General features: G+C 57.3%; 6 protein-coding genes across 6 annotated transcripts; 2 read left to right on the forward strand and 4 right to left on the reverse strand.

The window, feature by feature from the left end:
* Positions 1–261: 261 nt before the first annotated feature.
* On the reverse strand, positions 262–2,067 carry SCHCODRAFT_02491265 (uncharacterized protein; the record flags this gene model as incomplete). The annotated part of the gene is made up of 7 exons (XM_003034144.2): positions 262–335; positions 378–455; positions 516–772; positions 827–927; positions 1,628–1,755; positions 1,803–1,981; positions 2,033–2,067. The coding sequence occupies 7 exons, from the start codon at positions 2,065–2,067 to the stop codon at positions 262–264; spliced, it is 852 nt and encodes a 283-aa protein (XP_003034190.1).
* Positions 2,068–4,634: 2,567 nt separating this feature from the next.
* On the forward strand, positions 4,635–8,339 carry SCHCODRAFT_02663903 (uncharacterized protein; the record flags this gene model as incomplete). The annotated part of the gene is made up of 16 exons (XM_003033578.1): positions 4,635–4,761; positions 4,817–4,927; positions 5,327–5,421; positions 5,540–5,612; positions 5,662–5,710; positions 5,806–5,902; positions 5,961–6,058; positions 6,132–6,175; positions 6,232–6,325; positions 6,457–6,696; positions 6,761–6,834; positions 6,872–6,927; positions 7,148–7,388; positions 7,453–7,529; positions 7,766–8,017; positions 8,076–8,339. 16 exons carry the CDS (start codon positions 4,635–4,637, stop codon positions 8,337–8,339), a joined length of 1,992 nt encoding a protein of 663 aa, XP_003033624.1.
* A 634-nt stretch (positions 8,340–8,973) lies between these two features.
* Positions 8,974–14,808, reverse strand: SCHCODRAFT_0233114 (uncharacterized protein; the record flags this gene model as incomplete). The annotated part of the gene is made up of 18 exons (XM_003034145.1): positions 8,974–9,046; positions 9,169–9,354; positions 9,628–9,638; positions 9,715–10,094; positions 10,149–10,876; positions 10,950–11,103; positions 11,135–11,296; positions 11,368–11,762; positions 11,814–11,962; positions 12,012–12,174; positions 12,225–12,418; positions 12,474–12,851; positions 12,902–13,120; positions 13,173–13,309; positions 13,730–14,082; positions 14,182–14,499; positions 14,553–14,657; positions 14,705–14,808. 18 exons carry the CDS (start codon positions 14,806–14,808, stop codon positions 8,974–8,976), a joined length of 4,209 nt encoding a protein of 1,402 aa, XP_003034191.1.
* A 1,480-nt stretch (positions 14,809–16,288) lies between these two features.
* SCHCODRAFT_02723644 (uncharacterized protein) lies at positions 16,289–22,341 on the forward strand (the record flags this gene model as incomplete). Its single annotated transcript, XM_003033579.2, has 15 exons — positions 16,289–16,533; positions 16,596–17,135; positions 17,185–17,286; positions 17,486–17,601; positions 17,640–17,757; positions 17,960–18,281; positions 18,334–18,785; positions 18,839–18,967; positions 19,015–19,128; positions 19,173–19,352; positions 19,461–19,583; positions 19,828–20,631; positions 20,686–21,166; positions 21,641–21,683; positions 21,842–22,341. The coding sequence occupies 15 exons, from the start codon at positions 16,289–16,291 to the stop codon at positions 22,294–22,296; spliced, it is 4,224 nt and encodes a 1,407-aa protein (XP_003033625.1). The 3' UTR covers positions 22,297–22,341.
* A 1,463-nt stretch (positions 22,342–23,804) lies between these two features.
* Positions 23,805–25,103, reverse strand: SCHCODRAFT_01188628 (uncharacterized protein; the record flags this gene model as incomplete). The annotated part of the gene is made up of 3 exons (XM_003034146.3): positions 24,931–25,103; positions 24,426–24,879; positions 23,805–24,330 (listed from the first exon to the last, which is right to left on the reverse strand). The coding sequence occupies exons 2-3, from the start codon at positions 24,734–24,736 to the stop codon at positions 23,805–23,807; spliced, it is 837 nt and encodes a 278-aa protein (XP_003034192.1). The 5' UTR covers positions 24,737–24,879; positions 24,931–25,103.
* A 740-nt stretch (positions 25,104–25,843) lies between these two features.
* On the reverse strand, positions 25,844–27,840 carry SCHCODRAFT_02531507 (uncharacterized protein). The gene is made up of 2 exons (XM_050343546.1): positions 27,558–27,840; positions 25,844–27,503 (listed from the first exon to the last, which is right to left on the reverse strand). The coding sequence occupies exons 1-2, from the start codon at positions 27,810–27,812 to the stop codon at positions 26,082–26,084; spliced, it is 1,677 nt and encodes a 558-aa protein (XP_050201478.1). The 5' UTR covers positions 27,813–27,840; the 3' UTR covers positions 25,844–26,081.
* Positions 27,841–27,852: the final 12 nt, after the last annotated feature.

Consider the following 27,852-nt stretch of genomic DNA (forward strand, 5'->3'; position numbering starts at 1 on the left):
ACTAGTTGTAGTTTTTACCTCATCCGTTTGTCCTCGTACAACCACGTAGGACAACCGGAATACATTCTATCCTGTGGAACTCATTGGCGACTACGACTACAACAACAGTCCAGATCGGGTTTACACTCCCTTAACCTGATCAAACCGGTCTAGATCAGGTTAACATCTCCTTAACCCGATCAAGACGCCACATTGCTCGATCGCTGAGCGCTGAGGCCTCACCGCTCCCAAAAACATCCTCTTAACATCTCCAAGTCCGGGCTATCTTCCCTCCTCCTTGTGTCTTTCATGCCCCTCATTGCACACAGCCTCTGCCACCTCCGCCACAACTTCCCCTGCAGCGCACACATCAGGTCCAGCAACCCTGATTCACTCACCTTCTGGCACACCGGATCCCACGTTGTGTTGTCTCACTGCGGTGGAGGTGGCAGTGGCGAGATACGCGCGCAGTTCCCCTACGAGGACGTTCGCAAATGCGCGTCGAGCAGGCAGCGGTCGCGCAGATAGACACTCACCGACATGTTCACCCTTCTTCGTGACGCGCGCGTTAAGATTGCATGCGCTGTGCAGGCGGGAGCCGCGGGAGTGGAGGCAGCAGTGTTGGTGAGAGGCAAGGAGCGCAGACGCGATCGGAGAACGCATCCGGTCACGTTGACGCAACGCGACACGTGCCGGCCCGCAACGCCACATATCATTACGCCACGCACGAAGTTCAGGCGCGGAGATGTAGCCAAACCTGTCCGAATCGACAGCGCTGAACCAGTTCCATAATCTAATCAGGAACGTTCAGCATCCGTAATCCGCCGCACCACTTGCTGCTACGCACTGAGGATCAGCACCAGGAGGAGGGCCCGGAAGAGGTGCAAAGCCTCCAGGTGCGCCGTAGCCGCCACCGTACCCCGGAGGACCGCCAGGAGGGGGTGTGTACTGTCCATCGATGAGCTCAGATCGCGCGCCACACCAAATCGCCACGCACGCCAAAGACATGGCTATCACTCAAAAGTGCAGAGAGGGAAAGACATGGGAGACGCAGCCTCGGAATCGGAGCACAGGAAAGCGGTGATGCGAGATCCCAATGATGGCATCGCCGCTTCCCGAGGCGGTGGGCAGTACGCGCTCTTGCGACAAGGACATCGCGCAGAGTCAATCTGCGACCTGCGGGGGAACTGCACTGCGATCGCGATCGCCCGTCCGCATCCCGGCCCGACTGCCGGTCGTCGATCTCCTCTGATCCCGACCTCACGCGTTTTGTTCTCGACCACCGCCGTCGCCTCGTCGTCGTGCTCACCCCCGCCGCCATCGCTACACGTGCTGCCCTACCCGCCTCAAATACCGTTCAGCAATTGCGGAGTCGTCCGTTTTCCGCGCGGGCCAGAGCTCCATCCCCCCTTTGCGCGGCGCGAGCGGAGCGAGCGCGTAAGCTCTGCGCTTTTCACTCTACGGCTACTCTACTCTAGCTCTCACACTACTACTGACTCCCCCCCCTCCTCCCCTCTTCCCTCTCCCTCTTCCCTTTCCTCCTCCTCCCCTCTCCCTTTTCCTCCTCCTCCCCCCTCCCCTTTCCTCCTCCTCCCCCTTCCCTTTCGGAGGGGAGGGTTAGCACGGCTCGGAAGGAAGGACCACGTACCGTGCTTCGTGTCGGATGGGTGACGGGACGCTCGGCCGCGCTCGCGCGGGAGCTCTCGGCGATTTGGACGCCGCGGAGGGGCGAAAACGCGCTCGATTCGAAGGTGAGCTCCTCCGCGTTGAATGCGACTGCACGATGAGTGATAAACTCATGCCGCGATCGCGGGATCACGTACTCGACGGGTGGTTGTTGGGTCGCCGATGCGCGCGGTGGCAGGCAAGCGGAGTGCGGGGAGCATCAGGCCATTGATCTGGCTCATCGGCGTGTTCTCGCGTCGACTCCTTGTAGTACATGATGTAAAAATCGAGTCGTTGAATATAAGGATTTACTGTACTTCGACGGCGCTTGGGAGACCTGCGAGGACTGGTAAGCTCGTCATCCATGTGTCATGCTCAGTGCACGCACCTCATCCACGAGCTGATGCTGCTCGTTAGGCTCATTCCGCCCTCCGTCGTCTTGATATCATCCGCGTGCGTTGCCAAGTCAGCCTTCAACTCATGAAACACGGTAAGCTCACGTACCTTGTCTGCGAGCTAATCTCGCACCCTCAGCCACCCATCGCTCGGCTCTCCTCGACGAGCCGAGCGTGTTCTCCTCGTGACTGTCTCGTCCTCGTCTCGCTCGCTGTCGCCTTGATCTCGTGCTCATGGTTTCGTCTCGCTCTCGCTCGTGCTTGCCTCTGCTCAGTGCTGATTCAGGTGTAGTGCTGTGTCCTCATCCTATTTCGTCTTGCAATCGAGTTGCTGACTGTTCTTACAGCATGTGACGGCGGCGTAGGCGAGACGTGCAGAAAGCCAAGGTGGAAAGGAGGAAGCAGAGAAGTGAAGGAGGAAGGACGGAGGACAAAGGACGAAGGAAGAAGGTACAGTGACACGAAACTCACTCAGAATGTGCCGTGATCGCCGGTGTGGCGCAAGACCCTGACCTCGAACCCATCAATCCAGGTTCTGATTCCAGGAATCCTGTGCACCTACATCACCTTCCTCTTCGGGTGCTCCTCCCCATCGGGTGCTCGGTAGCAGCGGTTAAAATCGTGAGCAGCGAGTGATTGGGAATAACCATCTGCTCATTGTGTAATGCCATCCGAGATACAGTCAGAGTGTCAGGTATAGGATACAGTATCTAGAATTGTGTAGTGAGGAGGCCTGACGTGTGATACGGCTCCTGCCGAATGGAATGAGCTGCGAGCATGAGAAAATTCAATTCAAGCCTGAGGTCTTCACAAGATGCAAATCCGGAGAGAAGGGGTGTTGCAGTAGGGAGCAACACACAGACCGCACACCGAGGTCGGGAGGTCATCTACGACGGTCGGAAACAAGAACACTCAGTCTCGAACTCACCGGGAGCCGTGCTGGTCAGCCGCCGGGTTCGAACCCGGGTCGAAGGCACCCAGCTCATCCCTTGCCTTACGCGTCCATCACTGTCGACCGCCGACTTTGCCGCCGACACAATATCCAGCCGTATATACCACACCCATTGCCATGTCGGCACAAATCCGCTCCGGAGCTTCAAAAACCGTCCGCTCACGCAGTTCCCCCGCCGTCGAGATATGAGCAGCCTGAGCCAGCGGAAGCAAGCGAAGTGAGCTCGGAGGTGCAACGGGCTTCTGTTGCCTGAAGACAACTCGGACTGACCTGTAAGGAACGCGGGAACCGTCCAATGTGCCTGTGATGAGCGTGAAGTGCACGGTGAGCTTCGAATGTGGGGATGAGCTCAATAACGCGCGTGAGCTCCCCGTTCGACTCACGGCAGAGCGCGACGCAGCAGCGCACGCCCGCCCACCCAAATCCGAAGGGAACCCTCCCCCCCCCTTCATCTCCGCATGACGGGTAAGCTTTCCGGGCGTCCAGATCTACCGAAAAGTGCACTTACTGACATTTGGCCAGATTGCACCTCGCCCCCAAACTTCCACCGCTCGAGCTCAATATTTCAGCTCCACGTCTATGAAACGCGGAGATACGGGGACTACCGATTCGGCGGAACTTTGCCGCAAGAGCGGACATGTCAAACGGTAGGCAGAACTTTTGCCGGAAATGCAGAATAGTGCATTTACCTGCATTCTGGCAATAGAGCAGGCCACAGCGCATCCAAAGTAGCTTTAGGACGTGAGTGGGGTCGGTAGGGTGCCGAAAGTCGCCGAGGTAAAGTCGGACGAGCTTTCTTCGCTCGTTCTCGCGGGTGGCTGAAAGCTTGCCTTATGCGGCAGGCACACGCTTTGCCCTCACAACGCTTTTCGACGACTCTGCTCATGAGCTCTTGTACCTGGAAAACTACATCACCCGGACCAGGGAGAGACGCCGACCACCCTCAAGAAGTTTGGCGCGCTCGTTTGCCGGCGTCTCTTGGTAAATCGCAATATATGCCAAACGGCGCTCTCCCAGCTTTGCTGGGCTACCATACCTCGACCTCGGCACCTGGGACCTCGAGAACACCCACCCCCTATCCTTCTGATGCAATATCTCGACGCGCTATACAGTTCTTTCTCCCCGACATCCTCAGACCTGGTCTGCTACCTCCGCTCCTCCCGCCTCGCCTCGACTCGTAACTTCCACTGGCGCGGAGCCGCTTTGTCAACACCGATCACACAGGGTCCCACCATTTGTCACGATTAAAACACGCGGGGACCTGGGCGCCGGCTCCCTGAATTCAAAGAGAAGCGCGGAATATGCGCTGTTGGGGCTGAGCAGGACGAGGGCGAGCGGCAACGAATATCCGGATTACAGTGAGGCGGACTCGCTTACCGCAGAGGTGTGGCATCAAGGGGAAGACTCGGCCAAGTCGGGAGAGTCCGTGCGCTCCTGGACTCGTATAAAGGGCGGGGTGAGTGGTCGGTTTTCCTCACTTCCCCATCCTCCTCCCCTCTCCCTCCCGTCCTCTTCCCCTTTTCCCCTCCTTCACTCGACCGCTCAGCTTCATCCCTTCACTTTCCCATTTACCCCTTATATCTCGCTCTGCTCTGAACCTTTTAACGGAGCGCATCTCGTCGATTTTCGCTCGTCTTCATTACATGGCCTCAAATGCGTCAACACGCTTTGCTATTCCTCTCCATCGGTCACATTCACTAATAAGTACGACACAGGTAGTCTTCCGCTACCTCGGACGTTTGTCCGTCCTCCGAGACGTCTTCAGTAGAGGTGAGTCCACGCTCTGCCTCGGATCTGATCTCTGTGCTGACTCGGGCGTTTACAGATATTTCGGCAGACTTACATCAACTAGCGACCAATTGCTTAAGGGTGCTGGGCTCTATTCCGACACGCCCACCTACAGTTGGCGAGCGCTATCTCAGCGCTTTCATTTCCGGTGAGTTTTTCCATTTTGTTTGACATTTCGAGCGAGATGCTAACTGTCAAGCCCTCCCTCGACGACCTCCTCAATACCACCTTCATCAGTACGTCCTTTTCAGAGACGAGGGAAAGTCTCCGATGCGGCTGCAATCAGTCGTTGATTTCGGGCGAGTTTTATTCATCCTGACTCGTACGTCCCTACTGTACTTGCCATTCAACGTGATTGGCCTGATTCACCCTCCTTCAAGCACCCTAAACCACTCTGTGGTCTGTCCGACGCGTCGACCGCCGTGCCCGACCGTCGCCCGCGGCACGATTCGTGGTCGCCGTCACCCATACCGTAAGTCTATTGAGTCCGTCACGGCACGTGTCATTAACCTCTTGCTTCCTACCACCACGTCGACCACGTCCGCAGCAAGAACGCCCGCCGAGTCGGACAACGACGACGACCCCGACTGCATGGCCGTCGCTCTTCCCCATCCTTACGCCCCGCGACGTCCAAAGGCCACGGTAAAGGCCCAAGATGCGGCCGCCATTTATTCCTCTACCTACTCACTTCCTCGCCCTCGCACCCGCTTTCGCCCCAATTCACGGATCGCCAGGCTGGTAGGGATGTCGTTCTCGGCAGCTGCGCAGTTCCTACGATGCGCAAACCGCCGGAGGCATGCGCGAGGATTCTAGGGCGATTGATGCGAAAATCAGTATGTACTCTCATTTATCGCTTGAGACTCTTGCTGACCCGACGATCAGGTCTAGAAGACGCCGAGGACGATGCCCGTGATCGTCAAGACGTCGTCCAGTTGCTATTCACCCCGCCTCGAGGTTCTCGGGGTCATTGAGGTGCGCATAAATAGGTTTTGACTAAAATTCCTCACTGATTTTGACTCGACCTAGATACCTGTCAATTGATCTCATACCCCGCGACCCTCCACGCCCCCGAGCCGCCGGAGGCATGCGCGGGGCCCCAAGAATGATTAATGTGGAAATGCTGGTAAGTTTCGTCTTCGACGATCCGTAACATTTGCTGACATGGGCCGTCCACCGTCAAGTTCTGGAGGTGCCATCCGCACCGACCGACGCCCTCGACGAGCCAGTCCGCTCTCTCCGCATCGCCGAAGGCCTCGACTAGGTTTCTGGGGTCATTGAGGTGAGTGCACGCGTTGGTGAATTAGTTCCAAAATTCGCGCGACATTGGAAAACGCTTGCTGACTCCGCCGGAGGCATGCGCGCGCGCCCTCGGGTGATGAATGCGACAACACCAAAGGTAAAGTTATGACCGCCTCCTTATCGTCTAAATTGTCGCTGATTTTGTACTCGTAGCGGTAGTTCACAAGGGGAAGAGCGCGCGCCGCTCGCAGCCGCGCAGCGGCGCGAATGCAGGGAGATATGGTGGAGGGAACACTGAGGACGCGTAGTACACGGACGCGACGTAGTACGCGTCGAGTGGCGACTCAGGCCAGCACACGCTTAGGCGGCCAGCGTCTGACTGACGAGTGCGTCGGCTGGATGCCGCCGTCTCAAATGCGCCGACAAGACACGCTGAAGCCGTGCGAGAGCAGGGAGATCGGTCGAGGGGACACATACGGTGACTGGCCGACGCAGACGAGAGCACGCGGCGACCGATGAGTGCGGCGGGTCGTCACGAAAGCGCCGACAAGACACGGCGAATCGCGCGAGAAGCGACACCGGCACGCGCGCGGACGGGGGAGACCATGACCGAGCTAATCACGGCCGTCCCGCCGCCACCGCTGCTGCCCGAATGCGAAGAAGACGCCCCGTGAAGAGGTCAGTCATGTCGGCAGGCCGTCGTCTGGATGTTATGAGATGAGAGCTGACCCTTTGCCCGCAGATTCGACTCTACGCCTCCCCATACCCCTTCACGCCGCGCCCCCGCACGACCCCAGGAGAGGGGAGACCATGCCCGTACGTCGCGAGGTATGGCTCTGACCCTAATCTCAAGTTCTCGCGGCTGACGTGCACGAGCAGGACCTTACCTCGATGTTTATCATCCCGAAGGTACGTCCCTGCCCCCCTCTTCCTGCGTTAACAGCGAGCTAATACAAGCTCAGGCCTCGCTACTGAGTCGCCTCCATCGCCGTCGAGCCGGTCTCAATATGCTTCAAATCGGACACCTCAAGTTCAAACTCAACGAAAACACAAAAATTTGATCTCCGAGTCAATATACAAGGTACTTAGCCCTTCATTATGCGCCTTCCTGACGCTCATGGATCCTCAGACCGCCTCATCGCCGCACTCTACACCACTCGACGATGGGCTGCGAGCGATGCGGCACCCCTTTGACCAACTGCCCTCCCCCATCATCCCACCTCTCAACCCGGTGATTTCTCAGCAAGGTGAGGTCCTCCTCATGATGAGGGACCTACGCAGATGCGCTCAACACGCCACAAAGAGCTTGATCGACGACGGCACGCGAGAGAGGGGCGAGGAGGGGGAGTGCCGTTTCCCCTCGTCAAAAGGTATGTATATTCCTTCAACAATCTCGCCCTATGCGTTCAGGAAGAACTAACAGACCCCGACAAGCTGTATACACGCCGTTGCCACGGCCGGGCATCGACGAGGAGGCCCTCGACTTTGAAGGGGGTGACCCTCACGGCTCGGTGAGTACTCAACAGGTTGCCATTAAAATCGATATCTAAGACGAATGCACTCAGCCTGTACTACTACAGCCAGCAGCGCTCACCCCTCGGCGCTGAATAAGACACGGCAGGCGGGGGGAGGGGTGGGGAGGAGGGTGAGATAGTAAGACGACCTCCCTGCGCGACGACGGCGGCACGCAGCGGCGGTCTCTCTTTGCGTTCGCAGAGCACCAACAACGCGCCGACCGCATACATAGTCTCGCAGCGAGCGCGCACGAAATGAGCCCCTCATCTCATTTTCTTTCGAAAATCCGACCTTTTCTCACACGGCTCGCGCGAGGCCTGCAGGACTGGGACGGACCTCGAACACGGCGGAGACGCATCGCATAGCTCGGCAGAACGTCTGGGAGAGTACACGCAGACCGCCGCGGCGCTCGCGCGGCTCCCTCGTTCTCGCGAGGGTGGGGGAGATGGCACCCCACCCCACCCTCTCCCTCCTCCACTACAAGGTGCGCTTTTGTTGGGCCTTCGTTCTGCATGTCGTTCTCGTTGCTGAAGCGTTTATAGGACTGTACTCCGCGCGGGCGAGGTGCTCTCGGCGCCGTAGAAAGCGGTGGGGTGGGGGAGGACAAGGAGGCAGGGGGGATGTCGAGGGCGAATCGAGCGCCGCTTTCAACGTTTTCTGCCTCGTGGGTGGCGTGCGCGACGTCGCGGGACACGGGGAAGGTGTTTGGCGGCTGCGGGAGGGGTCAACAAAGGAGGGGAGCGGGGTGGAAAGGGCGAGACAACGCGCGAAGTCGCCGTCGTGGTGGTCATCTGGCAGTGCAGTAGCGTAGCGCGCGTACTCGTAGAATAAACATGAAATATATTGAGTTTTGCACCTACTTGCACGACGTGAAGACGACGAAGAGGAGCGCGAAGGCGTCGCCTCCTTTCGGCGGCGGGCTGCCGCGCTCCCTGTTTTGAACCACGAGCGGCTGAGGAGACGAGCCCTCGCGCGCAACCACCGGCGTCCGGGAAGTCCGCACACGCGCGCACGAAGCGGTCGAAGGGACGTCGCGGATCGTCAACACAAAACGGTGAGATAGTAACTTTGAGTCACTACCCCACCAAAGGGGAAATGTCGTTTGAGCCGCGCTCGATGAAGACGAAAGGGGCAAAAGCATGACTCGTTCTCGCCATTTGACAAAGCAGAAGGGCGAAAGCGCCCTCCGCCCTCGATGAAGAAGGGCGACAGACACCCTCGACGAGGAGGACGGGGGAAGGACACCCTCGTCCTTGCTCTGAGAAGATGATCGGGGTGTTTGTTAGCCAGATCGGGCATACCTATAACCCAGTTAGGTTATACACAAATAGTGATCGAGTGCCCGATCGTGACCCCTCCGTCAGGATGCCTCAGTACAATGTATTATGCCTGCTCCGTGGGCCCACCCTAGTCCGGCGCGCATTGCACCCTTACGCCCTCTCACGCGCTGCTCATCAGATGTGTGGAAAATTGCAGGCGGTGGCGGCTTTCGCCCTTCGTCACCATGGTCGGGCTGTATAATTAGTTATACCCTATAACTATAGGGGGGTGTATTATAATATACCCAGTACTTACTGGGCGTTAGCCATAGGGCGTATCATGATATACACTCTGATGGGGGAAACCTGCAATTACCTTGGGTTCCCCTGCTTTTCCGGTAATTCTGGCGCGTTATTCACGGTCCCCGGCCGTTTTCGGTCACAATCTGATATCGCCGGTTCGACGGTACCGCCAGTGATGGCCTTCGGTGCCGTCGGAGCCTGCCGCTCGCGTTGCTGGGCTGCCACCTGCCGGGTATTGGTGCTGATGGCCTCGAAGGGACTGCAAATGTGTCAAACAGAGCGTCGAGGGTATACTAGGTATACCCAAGCAGTACAAGTACATAGAGATCAACGATATAGCAAAAGATTAGAGCAATGGAATACCACGAGAACTGCGCCACAAAATCCACCGACGGCCTTCCCGCGCGATACCTGCCTCGGAAAGTCTGCCGCGAGCGCGTAGACATTGAGATAGCCCCGGCGACGGGGGACAAGCCTCCCGCGAACGCGTAGACATTGAAATAACCCCGGAATGGGGAGCGGAGGGGCGCACGCACGCATTGCCTGGCGATGAGATGAGCACGAAACCAATGATAACATGACGCGGACATACCAGCAATCAATGCTCCCCTTCATCCACCTCGTCGCCGTCGTCGGGACTGTCGTTGAGAGTATCGGTGAGGTCATCAAGCTCCTGACGAGCCTCTGCTTCGTGCAGGGTATGCGCGCCGTCAAAGCGTAGCGCCAGCGCGTCGTCCGCACGGTGCCGTATGTCGCGCCACTTCTCGGCCAGCCTTGCTGCACGAGCCGTAGCGTGAGCGGCATGCTCGAGCGCATAGGACTGCAGTCCTTCACGAAGCTGCTCGTCCTCGCACATCCGAGATGATGCGCGCTGCTGCCACTCTGCCGCGTCTGCCTCGTTACTGGCGATAACTCGGCGCATCTCCTCGAGGAGCAGGCGAATTTCCTCGCGATGGCGATCCCGTCGGGCCTTGGACTTGAGGTACTCGACACGAAGAGCTGAAGTATGAGTAAGTTCAACAGAAGCAGCTACAGAACAGCTAGTGAGCGTACCTTCATTCTGTACCGAGTCGGATAGGCTGGGGTCCTGAGGAACGGAATACCATATCCATGAGAGCGTCCTGGAGCTCTCTCCGCGGGCAACAACACCGGCGATGTATATGCCGTCGTCAGCCCCGAAGTCGACATCCGCAAGACGCTGTCCGCTGTCGCGTAGGGCCTTCTCTTCTCGTGTCAGCGCACGCTCGTTCAGCGCGCGTACATCGTCATCGGAGAGCTCGCGCAGCACCTCCTCCCAGGGGCCACGTCCGCGCAGACGGAGCAAAGCCGCACGCGAGAATCGATAGCGCAGCTTCGCACTGTGCACGCGCTTGGAGATCTTGTCCAAGACTCCGCGGGAGCGCGTAGCTAGAGTGATGCCGCGTACTTGTCGGTTTCGGAAGGTGTTTGTGACGGTTCGGGCGCGAAGTGCACGTCGCACTTCTTCCAGCGCTTCATGCGCCTCGCCCTCGCGTAGACGAGCTTCAACGACATCGAGACCCGGTGCGCACACAGCTGCACGAGCTCGCGTACCGTTGATCTCGGACGGCAGGAACAGAGCGATGTTTTCGGCGTCGTCGATGTCGTCTAGGAGCTCCTTCTTGGTGGCGGCGAGATGCGCTCTGAGCCCGGGCATGAAGATCTCTTGCTGCCGTCGATAGCGCCGGATCCGCGTCTTCAGATTCCTCGCGCGCTTCATCAGCTCGACCTCCTGCGCTGCCGTGGGATTCTTCATAGATATCCTGTCGATAGATAGTAGGCGCCTAAAACGGCACGTTAGCAACGCATTCCAAGGAATAGAGCTTGCCGACTTACTGTGAGTGCTGTATGTCAAGACCAGTCCTGATAAGAGACGAGGGCGTGCACTCGCGCACGACGGCAGTCCCATCCGATGTTGTCGTCCTCTCCTCTTTCTCCAGGTCGAGCTCCACCTCCTTGACGGACTTGTCTAGCCGACCTTCAGCATCAACTGGGGGAAACAGTGCTTGACGAGAACTCACAATGCGCATGATACTCATACGGACAGGGCTTGGTCTTGTCGACCTGCCAGTCGCGCTCATCTTGAAGCCATTGCTGAACCGTGATGGGGTCGTGCTCGAAGAGGCCGTCGTGGAGTTGCTTGAACTCCGGATATGCAACAGCATACGCCTTGACCGTTCTTGCTAAGTGCTGTGGAAGGAGTCCTTCTGTGGATGATGTTAGAGAACGTCGTGAACTACGCAAGCCAACGTACCCATACTCGCGATGAAGGTATGGTTGTGGTGCCCGATCATACAATCGAGCGTCAGCTGTCGTGTGCCCGGGCCCATGGGCTTTGTCTGCGCGGCGGCCTTGTTCAAGCCGAACCAATTCTGCTCGATTGTCTCGCCGTGCGTGTCGCCAGCGCCGTCGGTGAAGTTCAGCGCTTCCTTCGCGTGGCAGGCAATGGTGTGGGCGGGTAAGTGGAACTTCGGTACGCGCGAAATGAGCTTGTCGGGGGCGACGTTGATGCGAAGCTCCCTCGGGAGCGACTCGTTGCGCCGCCACAGGTTGATCTTGAAGATGCACGAGACATCGTACGTGTGAAGGACCTCGCGAATGCCGGACTCTCGAAGAGCTGATGCCAGGATGTAAGTCATGTTCGAGAATCTGTCACATGGTGAGCACGGTAGAGACGGCCAGTTGTGGCGTACTGCATACCTTTCACCCTTCTGCAGGTCCCCTACGCCATTCGGTCGGAATACATTGTGCCTAGAGCAAGATACCGCGCCAACGCCCGTGGCTCGTAGGCCGAGGACGCGCTTGAGATTCGCCAGGAAGAGCGCGGCGAAACCGGAGCATGTGGATATCTGAAGCCATGTCAGTACATGCGCGTGGTCCCATGAGAGCCTCACATACATCCACCTCATCGACAAACCGCTTGATATAGTCGAGATAGGGCCCACGAGGTACGAAATACGCCCAGCCATCGCCTAGCGGGGGGTCACGAGCCTCATTGGATGCAGTCGTATTTTGAAGGCGAAAGTTGGCGTCTTGCGCGAGGTAAAGCCGGTAAAGGAAGCTGGGAATGCTTCAGTTAGCGAACATTCGCATGCAAGCAACACAGCTTACCTATCCGCCACGGCCGCTGATTCCCAATTGAGAGGGAGGTTCCGCCCCGGCTGCGGACACGCCGGGCATCTGAGCGCCAGTTGGCCGTTCTCCGTGGTCTCGACGCCGTTGTTCACGTGTGCGCGGCCACCGCGTTTGAGTAGTTGGATATGACGGCGTTGTCGGACAATATTCATGAACGCACGTCGCTTGTCCTGCGTAAGTCAGGTCAATGAGGATGGTGATAGCAAAGGAGAAGCGGGGACTTACCGGGACCTTGTTGTCACCGCTATCGCTGAGCTTCTGCAGAGCACGGCAGTACTCATAGACGGCCACCTTGCTGAGCGCGTTGATCTTGTCGAATTGGCGTAGGCAGGTCTCCGTCGCGCACGTCTGAGGAGATGTGGGCGTTGCCGGCCACCAACCGTTGCGCATCAGTTGCTGACGGTGCGAAATGTTGTGACCCTGAGCGCAATGGCAGAAGTCGACTGAGACATTGTGGATGCCGTTGTCGTGTATGACGGTGAAGTCCTTGTCGGCAGCGTGCGCCAACATGCAGAACTCTCCAGGGGGGTGATTCAAGTTGACGCGCAGGCCCAGCGTCTTGAGGTCGGTGCGCTGGAAGTGTCCGTCCGCCTCCAACCATTCCTAGCAATCAAGTTCAGTGAAGGCCTATTGTAGACGAGCAACGAGCGCACCTCCATCCAATGCAGTGGTGTATACGCATGTTGCTTCACGATGCAGGACTGACAGAACATCCAGCGCCCCATACACCCATCTCTGCATCTGAAGCGTGGCGCGGGATCACCGCAATCCCTGCACTGTGCCGTGTACTTCATGCTGCCACGCGACTCCCAGCGGAGCGTCTCGTCCAGGTACTCCTGCCGCAGGGGCATAAACACGCCAACAGGATCGTCCTACATGCTTTTGTCAGTTCCCAGCGCGATCCTCAGAGCTGTATCCACGCACCTGGTAGCGTTTCGGGACTGGCTCGCATATAATATCCTCATTGGCGTTGTACTGCGAGAAAAATCGGTCCTCCTGCACAAGGTCCACGTGTGCCTCCAGCTCCGTCTCGATTGCGGCGTTGAAGGGCTCTGGTAAAGCTGGCTCAAGTCGGGAAGATGTAGCCAGGTGACGGGAAGTTGGGTTCAACCGTCGTTTGTCTGCAGAAACATCGATGAGGACGGCCTTGTGCGGGAGATGGCGATGGAGCCGAGGTGACGGGGAACGTTTGCGCTTATGAGATTTGCGCGCGGGAGGCTCCATTGTAGGCGCTACTGCTGGTCGAGGTGACGGTCGTGGACGTGTCGCGTCAGTCACGTGTACAGGATACACCAGGATACACAGACATCAACATTAAACAAGGGTTGATGTGGCGCCTATGCCGCATGAGCGTTGCGAACGGATACTGATTGGATTCGCGTTGAGGATGCAAAGCAAGATAAATAGATCACAAATACTTGATATACATTCTGTACAATTGTCCGATGCCAACTATGAAATACTAGGTCCAGTCTACAAACGTGCAACAAAGTAGTTAGTAATCTTATTGTTCTTCCCAGCGAAGACTCTGAATTTGCCAGAGGGTACGCGGTTGAGACCCTCGTAGACAACATGTTTCTTCACTACAACCCCATCCAAAGTCGGCTGGAAGGTGGGGAATCTGTCGGCAGCCGAATGCGCAGACTTCTTCCTCTTCGTGCTGGGCGGAGGCTGCGTGTCGCCTTTCGAGTCCGCCGAGCTCCCTGCGCCCGCAAGGAAATCGAAGGGCGGTATCAGGCCGTCCCGGATCACCTTCTGATGATACTCGCAGCACGAGCCAACAACCTCGCCAGGCCATTCGTCCAGAGGGAAAAGGTCGTCAATGTCGTATGGGCTGTCAAATGATGAGTAGCTGGCACTAGGGTGGACACAGGGGCGGATGAAGGGGCGGATGAAGGGGCGAATGAAGGGGCAGATGAAGGGGCGAACTTACTAGCCAGCGACGGGAACAATGTTGGACTGAGCGAGGCACTCAACCCAGCTAACCTTGTCGAGCTGCACGTCGTCGACGAATTCCTTCAGTGGCATGGCGTAGCCGAGTTGACGAGCACAAACTCCGCCGGGGCCCCGAGGACCGGGAAGGCCACGGGCCCCACGCTTTCCGCGTGGGATCAGCTTGGGGTTGGGAGGGAGTACGAGGGTGGGGTCGTCGATCTTCTTGAACTCGAGAAGCGGGATGTTCTTGTAGACGTAGTTGGCGATCCATTCCATCGGCACGTAGCCGGGGAGGTTCTTGCTGAGACGGTATGCGCTGAGGCAGCGCATAAGTACGATCCTCGATTGTGAGGAAGCCGGAGCACTCACAGGCGCTCAACATGGGTCATACCCTCCTCAGTGGCGTCGAGGCAGCGGGGGATGAGGCTGATAATCTTGTCCAGGTCCAGGAAGATTCGGAGTATAAAGTTGAGCCTGCATATGTCAGCGCCACATTGGAAGAAAAGACAGGAAGGACGTACTCAATGTCCGTCACAAAGCGTATCGAACGTTCTTCGATTGCTCTTGCCACTGTCAGGGGACCGTCCGCCGCCAAGCTGGGCACAGGAGTTGAGAGTAGAGGCATGATGGTTGGGAGCAAGGGAAGAAATTTTCGTCGGTGAGCTGAGCAAAGAAGATCATCTTGACGTGCGGATCGTGAAGGGCGGAGGGAAGGTGCGTCGAACGACTTGCCATTTTGAGAACGAGAGCCGGCGTCCAGGGCATGGCAGAAGCCGGACAACAAGTGACGTCAGCGTCCCACCTCGGTGCTCACATTGTCGACGGCGCCTCGCGGGCTCTTGCCCCTTACCTTCACCGTCTTCTCATTGTACTTGCACTTTGTGCTCTTCCATCCAATCTGTCATGGTCTTTGCAATAAATTCATTTTCTCATTCTTATGTTGAATGAATTTTCTCTGATCATTGCGCCCGATTCACTCCTTGCAAGGTCGGTCGCTCGACATTGACTCTGACTTATCACGACAGCGACGGCGCTGTAATAAGCGGGACTCAGCGACCGGCTTTACCGGCCCAGATGCCGAACAGACATACGAATCTTGGGTGCTCTGTCACGTGGAGCACCCAGAATCCGTAGGTCTGGTTCCAACTTCGGCATCTGCCGATTCAGCGGCGGCGCTGAGAGAAAATATTGTTTGTGAGCCAGCGGGATCCTCTATTCGGCATGTAAGAGCAAATATGAGCTTTAAAGGTATTGCTCGTGCCTTGTAGAAGTTCCCGTCATCTAGATGCTACTGTGCCGGTTGATATTAACGAAAAGGAGCGCAGAGGATTGGCCTCTATATCACAATCTTAACAACACCTCTCAGGTTCCTCAGCTCTACAGGCTGCAGGACTCGTGTACTATATACCATATCTACAGCTATAGAGCCCAAGGCGCTCTCTGAATAAGTGCAGCTGCAGTGCAACATAGTCTCTGAAATTGCAAACAAGCTTCTGGTATGCGAGTTTGTTCTTCTAAAGTCTTCGAAAAATCAATATAGAAGCTCCTATGTGTGCTACTTATGGTAGGATACTTTGGGTAGGCCATACGCAATGTTGGTGCGCAGACTTTATTCAATTGTGTGTCGAAATGCACACGACATATGGTAGGAGTCAGTCAGTTCTTGTCGTATAAAAGCAAAAAGTACATTAAAAAAAAGCTGAGATCTATACCTTTCGAACGAGGTAGGACTCGATGCTCCTGCATCAAATTAGTCTTGAGGCGTGACGGAAACTCGTCAAGATCCCAATGAAGTGCAGCATGCGTACTTGGGATGTGCATACGCTCGCATTGGTCCCATTGCCAACTCGGCCATCACTCCGGGCTTGTACAAACTACATAGCTGTATTCCCCCTGATTTATGCTCATTTGTTGTACCTTCACATGTTTCATCCGGTCTCTATATCAGTATGCAGTCCAGAAAAAGTGATTTGATGCAATATCCTGCTCGCGTCTAAGTCCGTGTTTGGTTGTGATTATTACCCACGTGTCCGACGCGATACGAAGGGTTTCTTTCCAACCACGACTGCCGTCCGCTCACCCTCTCATATCCTCGACTGTCCACCATGACTCAAATCAAGCTCGAGGTCATAGACGAGGATGAAGATGAGAAACTGTACGACGACCCCGAATGGGAAGACATGGTGCGCGCGTTCAACTGGAACGACCTGAAGCCGGCTCGCCCCGGATACTGCTTGCCGCCCTTTCTGGCCGAGAGCCAGCACAAGTACCCAAACGACGACGTCCGCGATGATCCCATGTTCAATACCTATTACCTGGTCCTCGCTCGCCCTCTTTATGCTGGTGGCGTGTACACAAACGCGTTTGTGTGTTTAGCCTCCCAACTATGTTCTGTTCTGACTTGTGCTGCAGCGATTCCATGCATTTCGCTATGCAAGGCTATGATCAAAAGCCTCCCTGGAAGCTCAAGGCGACGTGGAAGGAGTGTGTCTCGACGTGGCAGCTTGGTTGTCGGCTCGGGCAGCACGAACATCAACTCCCCGACGACTCGGATCTCCCGCCTCTCCCTATGTCTCCCCGCCGGGTGCAGTCCTCCCAAGAGCGCAGCGCGACGTTGCCTGGAACATCAGGTCCTCGCTCCCAGCACCATGCGTCAACTACAGCCCCTCGGACTCCTGCGCGCAGCACAACTCCGTCCATGCCCCGGGCGAGCCAGTCAGGCAGCCGGGCTGCGCGGAGCGTTACACCCGTCCTTTATCCGACACCCCGCGTTGACCGTACCGACGCGCCTGTCACACCCAGCAGGACGCCCCGTCCGCGGTCTTCCCGCACTGCCGGCTCTTCCAGCGTCCGCGCAAGCCACACTCCAGGCCCCGCTTCCCCCAGCCCGACCAAGCTTCTTTTTGCCTCGCGTGGCTCAACGCCCCTATCGGGGGTGTTAACGCAGAACCCGTACGTCGCCGCGCAGCTCCGTATCCGCGCTCCTGCTGATCTCTTACAGTGCGAGGCTCGAGGAGCTGCTCGAGACCGCTGACGAGGTCTTCGTTTCCGGTGGCGATACTGCTGCTGCTGTCGAGGAAGCCCTCAAGTTCTTCGCGCAAAAGTAATTGTTTTCCTCTGTGTTGCTTGCCTGCCTTGTGGCGGAATCCCTGGTCGCGCCAGCTCGCGTATGTTGTCTTGTACCCAAGCCCATGTAATGTCTGGTTCCTTGAAACACAACCAAAAATGGATCGTTGTCTCCTGCTTCTTTCGCCGCCTTAATGTCCTATCGTTACTCTGATGCACTGACGAAGACCCAACAGGCTAGCCGTGTTTGTGAAATCCCACCCGACGTGCTTCAAGATTCGCGTCGTGATTCTTCAGAAGCGTATCTTCGACACTGCGAAGACCGGGGCAAGAACGAGCCGACAGCTAGAAGGTACGCTATATTCTGTATTCTATGCGATGGTCCAGCAGCTAAATCCGAGGGAAACAACAACAACAGGAGGCGCATCTATGTCATTGCTGACCCAGCCTCCGACAACGTAGGCTGTCGCGTCAGTTCAGATGAACTTGTGGGCAGAGCGTCCAATAGGTGAGTAGTCTATGCACGACGTGGATCAGTAACAAGGCTAGAACGAATTCTGCAGATCACCGCGCGCTAAGGTCACAACGACGATCAAACCAGGGGAAACGAGCAAACATCCAACAACAGAGAAATCGCGCGCGCGTCCTGTAATGTAGTTGGCAGTTGCTCGATGCAAACTCCCCGCGCCTCTCCCCACTCCCGCTATCAGCATGCCGAGACCACGCAAGAAGGCCGCAGATGATCCCTCGGCGCGCAAGCGCGGGCCCACCCCATGGTGTGTCGGCAACAAGGCTGCCTTCCTTCGTCGTCGATTCCCAACATGGCTCGCCCTCGACCGCAAGCGTCGCGGACTCTACCTGGACGCCACGCTTGTCGCCTTCGTCCTCGCGTTCGGCATGTTCTTTGACATCAAGACGGACCTGGACTATCTTCCTGACGAGCCGGAGGCCGGAAAGACGACTATCAACTTCGACGACTACGATGACGCCCGTCGCGAACGTGCAGAGGCGTATATGAAGGGATTACGCACTGTACGTCTACATTTCCGTACATTCCTGATCGACACGTACTTACTTTTGCCAGAAAATCAGCACCTTCCTCCGTGAAGAACGCGACCGCATGTCCGACGCAGCGAAGAATGTCGATATCAACACCCTCTGGAATGAGCACATACAGGCGCAGGCACAGAAGCGGCCCTCGGGCACTCTCCGACTGACGCATTACTACTCCGTCTACCACTACGACGAGCGCATCAAGAGCGCGTTCGAGGCGGAGTGGGAAGATGTCTGGAAGGTCTGGAGGGAGAAGTGCGCGGCATGGGAGGATGAAGGTGTCGCCATCCCCACGGACGAGAAGGAGCCTCAGGCAGTCGCAGTCCGCACACGCGTCACCCAGGCGTGCTGGGACCGGGAGCCCCAGCCTTTCAAGGTTCTTGTTCAGGACGCATACGAGAAGTACAAGGCGGAGAAGCATGCCAGTCGCGGCATCCCGGCGGACATCCCTGACGAGTTGCGCACGCCGCAAGATTTCCAAGAGTACGTTTGCTCTTTTCTTCTCGTTGCTTGAGACTGACGCTCAAGATCGCCAGTGCCCTCGACGCTGCTGCTGTGTACCTACCTCCCACGGCCGATGCTGTTGGCGGCAAGACGGGTTGGATTTGCACTGTCCTCATCGCCGGCCCTATGCCTTCAGAGGGTGGCGAGATTGGCATGCTAAGGTATACAGTGACGTTCTTCATGACTTCCTTCAGCTTACCCTTCGCAGTGTACACCACGGGGTCACGCTCGACAGCCAACTCAAGTGGTACCAGGCCGATCGAGTGAACTTCGGCAAGGTGGAGCAGTTTTACATTGGCTTCGCTAAGCGCTGTTACTGTAAGTACGCTCACACGGTGCATATTATACTCAACTGACGAGCTACAGCCAAGGAGACGTGTGGCGACCGATCTCTGGAAGACGGCGATGGGAGCGGCACAGGAACATCGCGTACAGCAATCCTGGGATCTGCACCTCAGAAGACCATCGCCCCAGGCCCTCCGTCCTCCAACTCCCGCACTCCCTCTCCCGCTCGACAGAAACTTACAAGATTGAGACGCGGACGGCGTGTGCTATCGCCAATGTCATCGCGCGAGTCATCACCGCAACCCGCGCGCGGGCGACCTACTAGGCCGAGATCCACGACGCAGGTTCCTTCACCCACCCCCTCTGAAGCGCCATCCCGCGCGACATCGCCGACGTCATCCCGCGCAACATCGCCAACTCGTGCACCCTCATCAACCCGCGCGCCGTCGCCGACCCGCGATCCATCGCCGGTTCATGCGCCGTCGCCGATTCGTGAGCCGTCACCAACCCGCGCGCCCTCGCAGGCCTCTTCCCGCGCGCCCTCGCAGGCCCCTTCCCACGCGCCCTCGCAGGCTTCTTCCCGCGCGCCCTCGCAGGCCCCTTCCCGCGTGCCCTTGCAGGCCTCTTCCCGCGCGCCCTCGCAGGCCCCTTCCCGCGTGTCCTCGCCAACGCGCGAACCTTCGTGCGAGCAGATGCCGCCGCCGCCGCTACTGAACACACCTCCACCATCTCCAAGGCTCCCGCCAACCCCCTACCCCTCGCCATACAAGGACGCTCCCCCGCGCTTCCGCATATCGCTGGAATCGCTTACTCGACCGCTGTCCCAGATCACCAACTCTATCGATGATCTGAATGGCCTCGAGGAGGAGCATCTGTCGGCTCCCGAGCAACCGCGAGCGACGCGTCGTGCAGCCCTTCCTGATGATGCCGATGTGGAGAGTGGCCGGTCACACGAGGTCTGGTCGTACCATTCGACAGACAGATGGTCGCTACACATCCGCGACGTCTTCAGCGCTGTCCAACGTGGGCGTGACTGGGGTCTTGCCTTCGCTACCGCCGTCTGCGCCTTCTTCAAGCTTGAAGACCAGATGGATTATCCCCTCCGACACGATGGACGCCGCATCCTTGGCGGCAGTATTCGCCCTGCTGCATACAGCACCTGGACTCGACAGGGCTGCCCATACGACCTCTCTATCGACCTCGGAGATCTCTCAGCCTTTGCGTCGAAGTACTGGCTCTGGTGGGAGGCTCTGCAGCCCGCAGGACGCCTCAATCCCAACAACAGCCTCATTGCTATCGAGGAGTTCGAGGGCATGGTGCAGGGGATAGACGACTGGGATGGCTTGGAGAAGTGTTGTGGCAAGGAAGGCATCGTTCAGGTCCTCCTTCTCCTCCTCTGGTGGGGCGACGCAGTCAACAGCACGAGGGCGAGGCCTGAGGAGTGGCTGGAGTGGGACACCGCCGTCCAGGATTTTCGTGACGTCTTATGCCTCATGATGCGCACACCAGGCTTCGAGAAGGTTGCGAGAAGGCGTGCTCGGTAAGTCTGGCTTTTGTACTCTCTCTCTCTCTCTGTCGCTGACTCATCCCCCAGTACTCGGCTGGCCGCGGACATGGCCGACAACGAGAATGCTGGTACTGGCAAGTCCACCAAGGGCTCGCAGAAGCGCAAGGCAGGCGATGCCGGCCCCAACAAGCCATCGAAGCGGGCGAAGGCGACGCGACCTGCTGTCAACAAGGCCGACACCAGCAACACGAAGGGTGGCAAGGGCTCGCAGAAGCGAAAGGCAGACGCGCCCCCTGTGGGCAACAAGCCGACGAAGCGGGTGAAGGCGGGCAGGACGACACCTGCCTCGACGACGGCGACAACTGCAACGACTGCGACGACCACGACAACTGCGACAACCGCAATGACTGCGACAACCACAACGACCGCAGCGTCCACAATGACCGTGACGTCCGCAACAACTGCAACGACTGCAACGGCTGCAACGACCGCACCAAGCACAACAACCGCGGTTGAAGGCGAAGGTCGGACCTTGCGCAACCGCGAGACGCTCGTCAAGTCGTTCAAGGTGCGGGAGTCATTGGCTCGATAATCTGTCTTCATCATCTCCTTGTGTATCTATGTGTGTACCGTGTACCTTGTTGCAGCTGATCTTGTGCTCTTGTACTGTATGATGTTTTTGGACTTCGTGGTGGCGCTCTCAATATCTCTGACTATATAATCTACTCAATATCTCTTATTGTTACTCTCTCATATACTTCTTGAGGACTGTCTTGTTGTCTACCCGATGTTCCCATACGTAGCATACCCTATACCTCGAAATAACGACACGTATGCGGACAACGACGGACTTGGAAGCAAAGCTCTCAGACAATGACGGACTTGGGGAAACTTCAACGAATCACTCACGTGATGGTTGAACTTCGGCAACAACGCCACATATTCGGACTCGGCGATATTTTTGAGCGGGAGGATATTCCATGCCGCATGCTGTGACGGTATCCCCCGTCGTGCAGTTCAGCATGACCTGATTGTGTTGTAGCACTCTGACATTGTACATGTGTATAAGACGAAGGTTCTTAAAGGTAGGTAGGGGGGAAAAGGCTCTGTGCAGAGGTAGATGTGCAGCAATATGTTGTAGAATCGCCAGGCGTGTATCGGCTAGAGTATTGCAGGTCGTAAGTGCGAGGGTCACAACCAGAAAGTGGAGGAGAGGCGTACATGGTGGCGATCGTCTGATTAGTCAGCCAAAATTTGCGGGTGTCGGACGTCGATGCGGCTGTATCGGTACAATGGAAGGGCGATATCGTGGCGCGGACACACATAGGCGGATTTGGTAGGGAGCTGACATCACCGCCGTTGGGCAGCGCGTCGAGAGGCGGCGCGGTGGGGGGCGGCGGCGGCAGTGCGGCGGTGCGGCGGCGGGCAGCAGCGCACATGCCCCAAGCGGGGGTGACGCGTCGAGGGGCACGGGCGACGCATCGGGGGGCACGGGCGATGCGCCAAGGGCCAACGGCGACGCGTAGAGGGGTGTGGGCGGCGCGTCGAGGGGTGGTGCGGTGGGCGGCAGTGGCGGCGGGGCGGCGCCGCCGCCGCGCATACCCCAAGCAGGCTGCCACGCCTGGCCGCGGATTGGTTCAGGATAGGAGATGGAAGGGAGCCACGACGTGGAGGGCGGATGGCGGGCGGAAGGGATGAGCGGCGGTGTGAACGGCGGCGGTGGTGGTGGGTGGTAGCGGGAACGGCGGCGGTGGTGGCAGGCAGCCGCGGAGCGTGGGCCGCATGCCCCAAAGAGGCTGTTGATCGGGCACCATCAACCCAGCATCAACCGAGGTAATGTTGCCGGAGTCTCCGACAGCCATCAAAAGGATTTCGAACCCAGTATTATCCTAGGTGGAAATACCCCGATATAGGTAGGGAGAACAACAAGATACACCCTATGAGTAACGGCCTGCAACCATTGGGTATAATGTAATACACCCCCCTACAGCCATAGGGTATATCAGGATATACCTAGGGACAGACCTCCCTTCGTCGCGTGCGAGGGCGCTCCTTCGCTTTCATTGATAGTGAGAGCGAGGATTTTTGTCGTTTGTCAAAGACGAGGGCTGTCTTTTCCCCTTGTCGATGGCGAGTGCAAGTGGTGCTCTCGCCCCTTCGGCTTTGTCGCAGGCGAGGCCATGTCATTGCTTCGCCAGGTCAAAGTGGTACGAAAGAAGGTGCAAAACCAGCTATACATTCGAAGGTGAGTTGGTTGAACATGGGATGGGGTGGGGCTCGCTCATTTCCCTTGTCTCCAGCTTCTCGAGTGCGCGGATGTCCCCATCTCGTGTCCTTTCGACCACCCCAAGCGTGGAGAAGGCGTGGGTGTGCTGGGATTCCATTCAAAAGCGGTCACCGGCTTGGATTTGCTCATGAGCGCGCCATCCTGCGTTCATGGTCCAATCGCGACCGCCATATTGGTGAGTATCGGCGCTCTTCTGCGATATTATACTTCCTTATATCTATCACATACTCAGCCTGCGCCGAGACACCGCGCACTGCACTGGGCGCTTCGAGGGAAGCTATAACTTAGCAATGGGTCGAATTTCATGAAAATTGGCGCTCGTGGACGCGTTTCAAGACACCGCGAGCTGAGAATACGTGTTATACATTACAATCTGAATGTTAAGCACACCCTGTAACAGCGCGCCTCGATTTCAGGTCCTTGATTGTCAAACTCGGCATGAGTTGAATGAGCAGGGGAGCAAGTTTGATAAATTTCCTTTATAGATCTGGCTAGTAGTACCTGTAGTAGGTAGATCTGTGAGTATACAACGCTCCCACAGAGTTGCGAATGAGGCACAGAGACACTAGGGTCGAGGAACAAGTCAGAAATGCGCTATGAGTGAATGAGCTTAAGCTTATACTATATCTTACTCATTGAGATGAACTCGACTCCCCCTCCCTCGAAATGCTTCAGAGGGGGTAAGGGATTGTGCTTATCATCGATCTACGTCGCCTTACACGCCTTCGCTGCGTCTTTGTGCGGGGGTCAAAGGTACGCGCTCTGATATCATTCAATGAGTTCGTGATCGCCCCCCTCCTCTCCTTCCTCCGCTTTCCCCCACATCTCTGACTGCGATATGGCACGGCAAAACAAGTTTCTATTGCATGGTCTACCTACTTCAGAACTCTACACGACGATATTGAATGAATCACGGCTGCTATCCTCCGTAAACATCCCCCCTCCCCATTTCCTCCTCCTCCTCCTCCTCCTCCTCCTCCTCCTCCTCCCCCTCCCCTCCCCCTCGCGATAGTCTCCCATTCCCAGCGCCGGGGATCATCCCGCACCACCCCGCAGCTAGTGTCGACCACGTCTGAATGCCGACGCAGTTTCCCTCGCCCCCCTCCTCCTCCCCCTCGCGCGCGGCGCCAGTTGGATGGTCGTCCCGAGCAGTCCACGCCGACCTCGTCTTCGCGAACGATGGTGAACGGTGTGTTCGCGTTTGCGGACGATGACGTGAACGAAGTGCGTGTACGCTACGGACAGGGCGGGGCGGAGCACCCTGTGGACGAGGCCTTGGCGGTGGGGGAGGTGGAGACGGTGTGGAGGGAGCGATCCCGCCTCCCCCTGAACGGCTGATAGGGTGTTTTGCTGCGTGAAGCAATGTAGTTTGCGCGTGGACGACCAGGGCGACGCTGCTGTTCCATAAGGTAGTCCTGCTCGGGAGAGATGGATGGCATCCAGATCTTGTGGTCAACGTAAGATCGGCTTGCTGGGCGGTGCGATGGCCGGGGGTCTGGGATTGCTCAGCACGGCAAAACACGCAGCGGGCGCCACTCACGATAGTTCTGCGCACTGTGCTGCTCCTAGCTGATCCGTCGCCGATGGGGGGAGGTGGTTGTGGCGCCGCTGTGCGTGTGCGCGCCTTCGACGCGCATCCTCTCGCGCTTCTGGATCTCGGTCTGGATCTGCTCCACGCGTATGCAGATGCGCGATGCTGACGTTGTGCTGCGCTCGAAGTCGGACTCGGGGGTTCTTCAAGCCCACTTCGTGGTCGCGGAAGGCCTCCTGCGCGAGCATGTTGAGATCCTTCTGTACCCGCACGCAAGCCTCGGCCTTCCACGCATCGTCCGGCTCAAACAGTGGATCCATGCAAGGCTGCAAGACGTGAGGGGATAAGGTGGGCCACGTCCGATAAGAGGGAGGAAGGGGGATGGGGATGGGGTGCGGGGGTGGTAAGCGAGGCCCCTGGCTTATTGGGGGTGAGGTCTATGCAGGGTGTCGGACAGGAAGCACTGCAGTTACATAGTGGTTAGTTAGGTCAACAGTGCGGTGTGTTCACGCACCTGCACCCCCTCCGTTGACTCGATGGCCATTGCTATCGCCATGTTTTCGTCAACATGTGCGACCCGATCACGGGCGAGCGCCTCACCGGCGGCTTGTCCGAAGCGTCAAGAAGGAGTGGGATTGTAGAGAGAGCGGGGGGACGGGGTGAGCGGCGGGGTGGTGGTCGAGCGCGACGAACGCAAGGAAAAGACGTACTGATTGCAGCGCGTCAGCGCTGTCCGGCCCGAGCTGCCGAGCAACGTGACACGTGTCGTGGGAGTGGCGTGGCGGCTCGTCTGGAGTCGCACCCTGATGCACAAGATGATTGTCGGTCTCGCCATTTAACGCGAGAAGGAGAAGGAGGTCTGGAAGTTGTTAGCGTATAGCAGAATTGGAGGGAGCTGCAGGCGCGCTAGGGCGGGGGATGACCGAAAACACGTGAGACGGACAGGTCGGCCGAATCGGATCAATTCCCGTTCACCCGAAAGTGGTTCTGAAAAATCTCCGCAAACGATACCACAAGAAACGGTGAGATAGTAACTTTGAGTCACTACCCCACCAATACTGTAGACATCGTCCATTGTTCGCAATTCACGGTAAGCCCGAAGCGCTGATTTCTCGAATCCCCTAATCAATCTATATAGACCACCCCGATATGCCCCCTCTTCACGCCCATTTCACGTGCACCGTCATCGACTCGTACTTTCGCCGTGTCGGGCGATCTGCGGCCAGAAAGCTCTCGGAGCGCGTATCTGACCACGAGACCCCTCCCATCCATCACATCGAACTCGACTTCGCCCATTTCTACCCGCCCTTCCACGCGTGTGCCACCACAGATGTGTACGATTCGCAGCTCTCGGAGCCAGCGGTGCGCTCTAGGGTATACGCAGGCCCTTACCGCGGCTACAATGTCTGGGCGGAGACAAATACGTGGCCTTTGTCCAAATTCAAGCGGATGATGGAGGAGGTGCTCGCGGAGAATGATATCTGATTAAAGAGGGTGCGTCAGGATTTGGACAATCATTTCTCACTGCACTCCTAAACAAGCGACGATACAGGGCTGCATTGGTGTAAAATAGCTTATATGCAATCCGCGCGATCACGAGTAGGCAAGGCATACCGCCACGACGATAGGTAGATGGAATTCTCCGGTTGCAACTTATACAAAGGATCATGTATACTTTTCTAAGACGCGAAGCGCTTCCTTGACTGCGATCCATTTGTGCGTTCCGTCCGAGTATCCCTCTGGGGGATCGTAATCATCGTCAAGGCCCTCGTATTCCGGCGGCTCAAGCATGATATCGCAACCCGCAGGGAACACATGCCGCAGGTAGCCAGCAACGCCGTAGTCGTCGGTGAACTTCGACTCTGCGAAGTGCAGGCGTACCGACTGCCGCGCGTTAGCTTTGAGCGGAGACGTTCGGCTGGTACTGGGTATGCGCGCCGCATTGACCCAGAAAGACAAGTAGCGTATGTCGGGGCAGTAGTGCGCAAAGGACTTGAGCGCCGCGAGAGAGGTGCGGACGCGCCGAGTGGTTCGCGAGAGCTCAGGGCGAGGGCAACGCGTGTCCAGCATGAGGAGTTCGAGCTGAGGCAGCGCACGCGCTATGTCGGTCAGGTCGTCGTCCGCCAATGCAACCCAACAATCGACGATGAGCCATGTGAGCTTCGGATATCCAGTCGCTAGTTGGAGGACATGAGACGCGGGTACGGATCCTCTCCCCAATGGGATGTCGCAGCTTTGGACGTAGGCGAATTCGTTCATGTACGCTGGATCGAAGGCTTTCGCGAGGAGTTCTAGATTCCGTACTCGTGGGTCGCATCCCGATCTCCCGGGGCTGCAGTCGCACTCCTCGTAACATGTCATATGGAAGAGTTCGACCTTCAGGCGATTTCCGTGCAACGCATTCAGAAGCGTCTCGAGCTGCCCGCAGAGCTCGGGCTCGACGACAAGATCGCTAAGGACGATGTCATCATCCCAGCGTATGTCGACATCCGCCCGTTGATGCAGTGCCTTTTCAAGCCGCGAATTGAGTCCAATCTTCAGAGAGCTGAGGCTCCGCGTTCTCGCAAGATGGGCGAGGGCACGGGGGTCGATGTCGAGAAGGTGCGCAGACTTCAATGACCGACAGGCACACGCGGCGTCGGAGATGGCTTTGAGAAGCTCTGGCTCCACTGGCGGTGTGTTGTCACCGGTTAAGGAGAGGGTTTGGAGGTCCGGACAGACAGGGAGAAGGCGTTCGAGAAAGGCTGCGTAATCCGTGCTGCCATCGTGCGCAGACATATACACCTCAACATCTGTCAGAGGTGGGAGTCTCGAAAGCGGAAGAACGAGATGGACCAAGGTCTCTTCGATGTCCCGGAAATATAGGTACTGTAGGCGTGGAAAGAGAGGGTGGCCGCCTGTACGCGCAAGGAGTTCGTCCAATACCGAGATATCAATTGCGAGAACTTTGCGTGCCAGTGGGTCGTGAGGCGAACTCGAGCGCACAATGGTACCTCCGGTTGCTTCACCTAGGCGGAGACACCTAACGCGTCGAGCATATGACTGAATGCGAGTCCAGGCGGTTGCAGGGATTTTGTTTACGAGTGTCTTGCGTGACAGGTCAGCCAAGGTGCAGCACGTCCATATCATTAAGCATCATACCAGTGTCTGGTCGTCTAGTTCGTCGATGTATACTTCTGAATCCCCGTTGCCCGCCACGGTCAACAAGTTTTCTGGAAGCGTGCGAAGAAGAGGCACTAAGGAGTTCTGTTCCTTCCACAACACATCCAAAGCCGTATCGGATATGTACGAGCATGTGGCAGCCAAAGAGGAAAGTGAGGCTAAGTAATCCTCTTCAAAGAGGTCTTCGCAGATGATCTGGGTAATGTCCAGTATTCCCAAGCATCGATGGGGCATTGGCGAAACCTGCGAGGGTTCGAAGATGGTGGCAGGAGGC

The sequence above is a fragment of the Schizophyllum commune genome (assembly GCF_000143185.2).
Source record: "Schizophyllum commune H4-8 unplaced genomic scaffold SCHCOscaffold_3, whole genome shotgun sequence".
Classification (NCBI taxonomy): domain Eukaryota; kingdom Fungi; phylum Basidiomycota; class Agaricomycetes; order Agaricales; family Schizophyllaceae; genus Schizophyllum; species Schizophyllum commune.

Bases quoted from the DNA above. Each gene is read 5' to 3' on its own strand.
- SCHCODRAFT_02531507 (XM_050343546.1), bottom strand. From the start codon at position 27,812: ATGCCCCATCGATGCTTGGGAATACTGGACATTACCCAGATCATCTGC. The intron at 27,504-27,557 runs GTATGATGCTTA...CTGTCACGCAAG, and splicing joins AACTAGACGACCAGACACTG to ACACTCGTAAACAAAATCCC.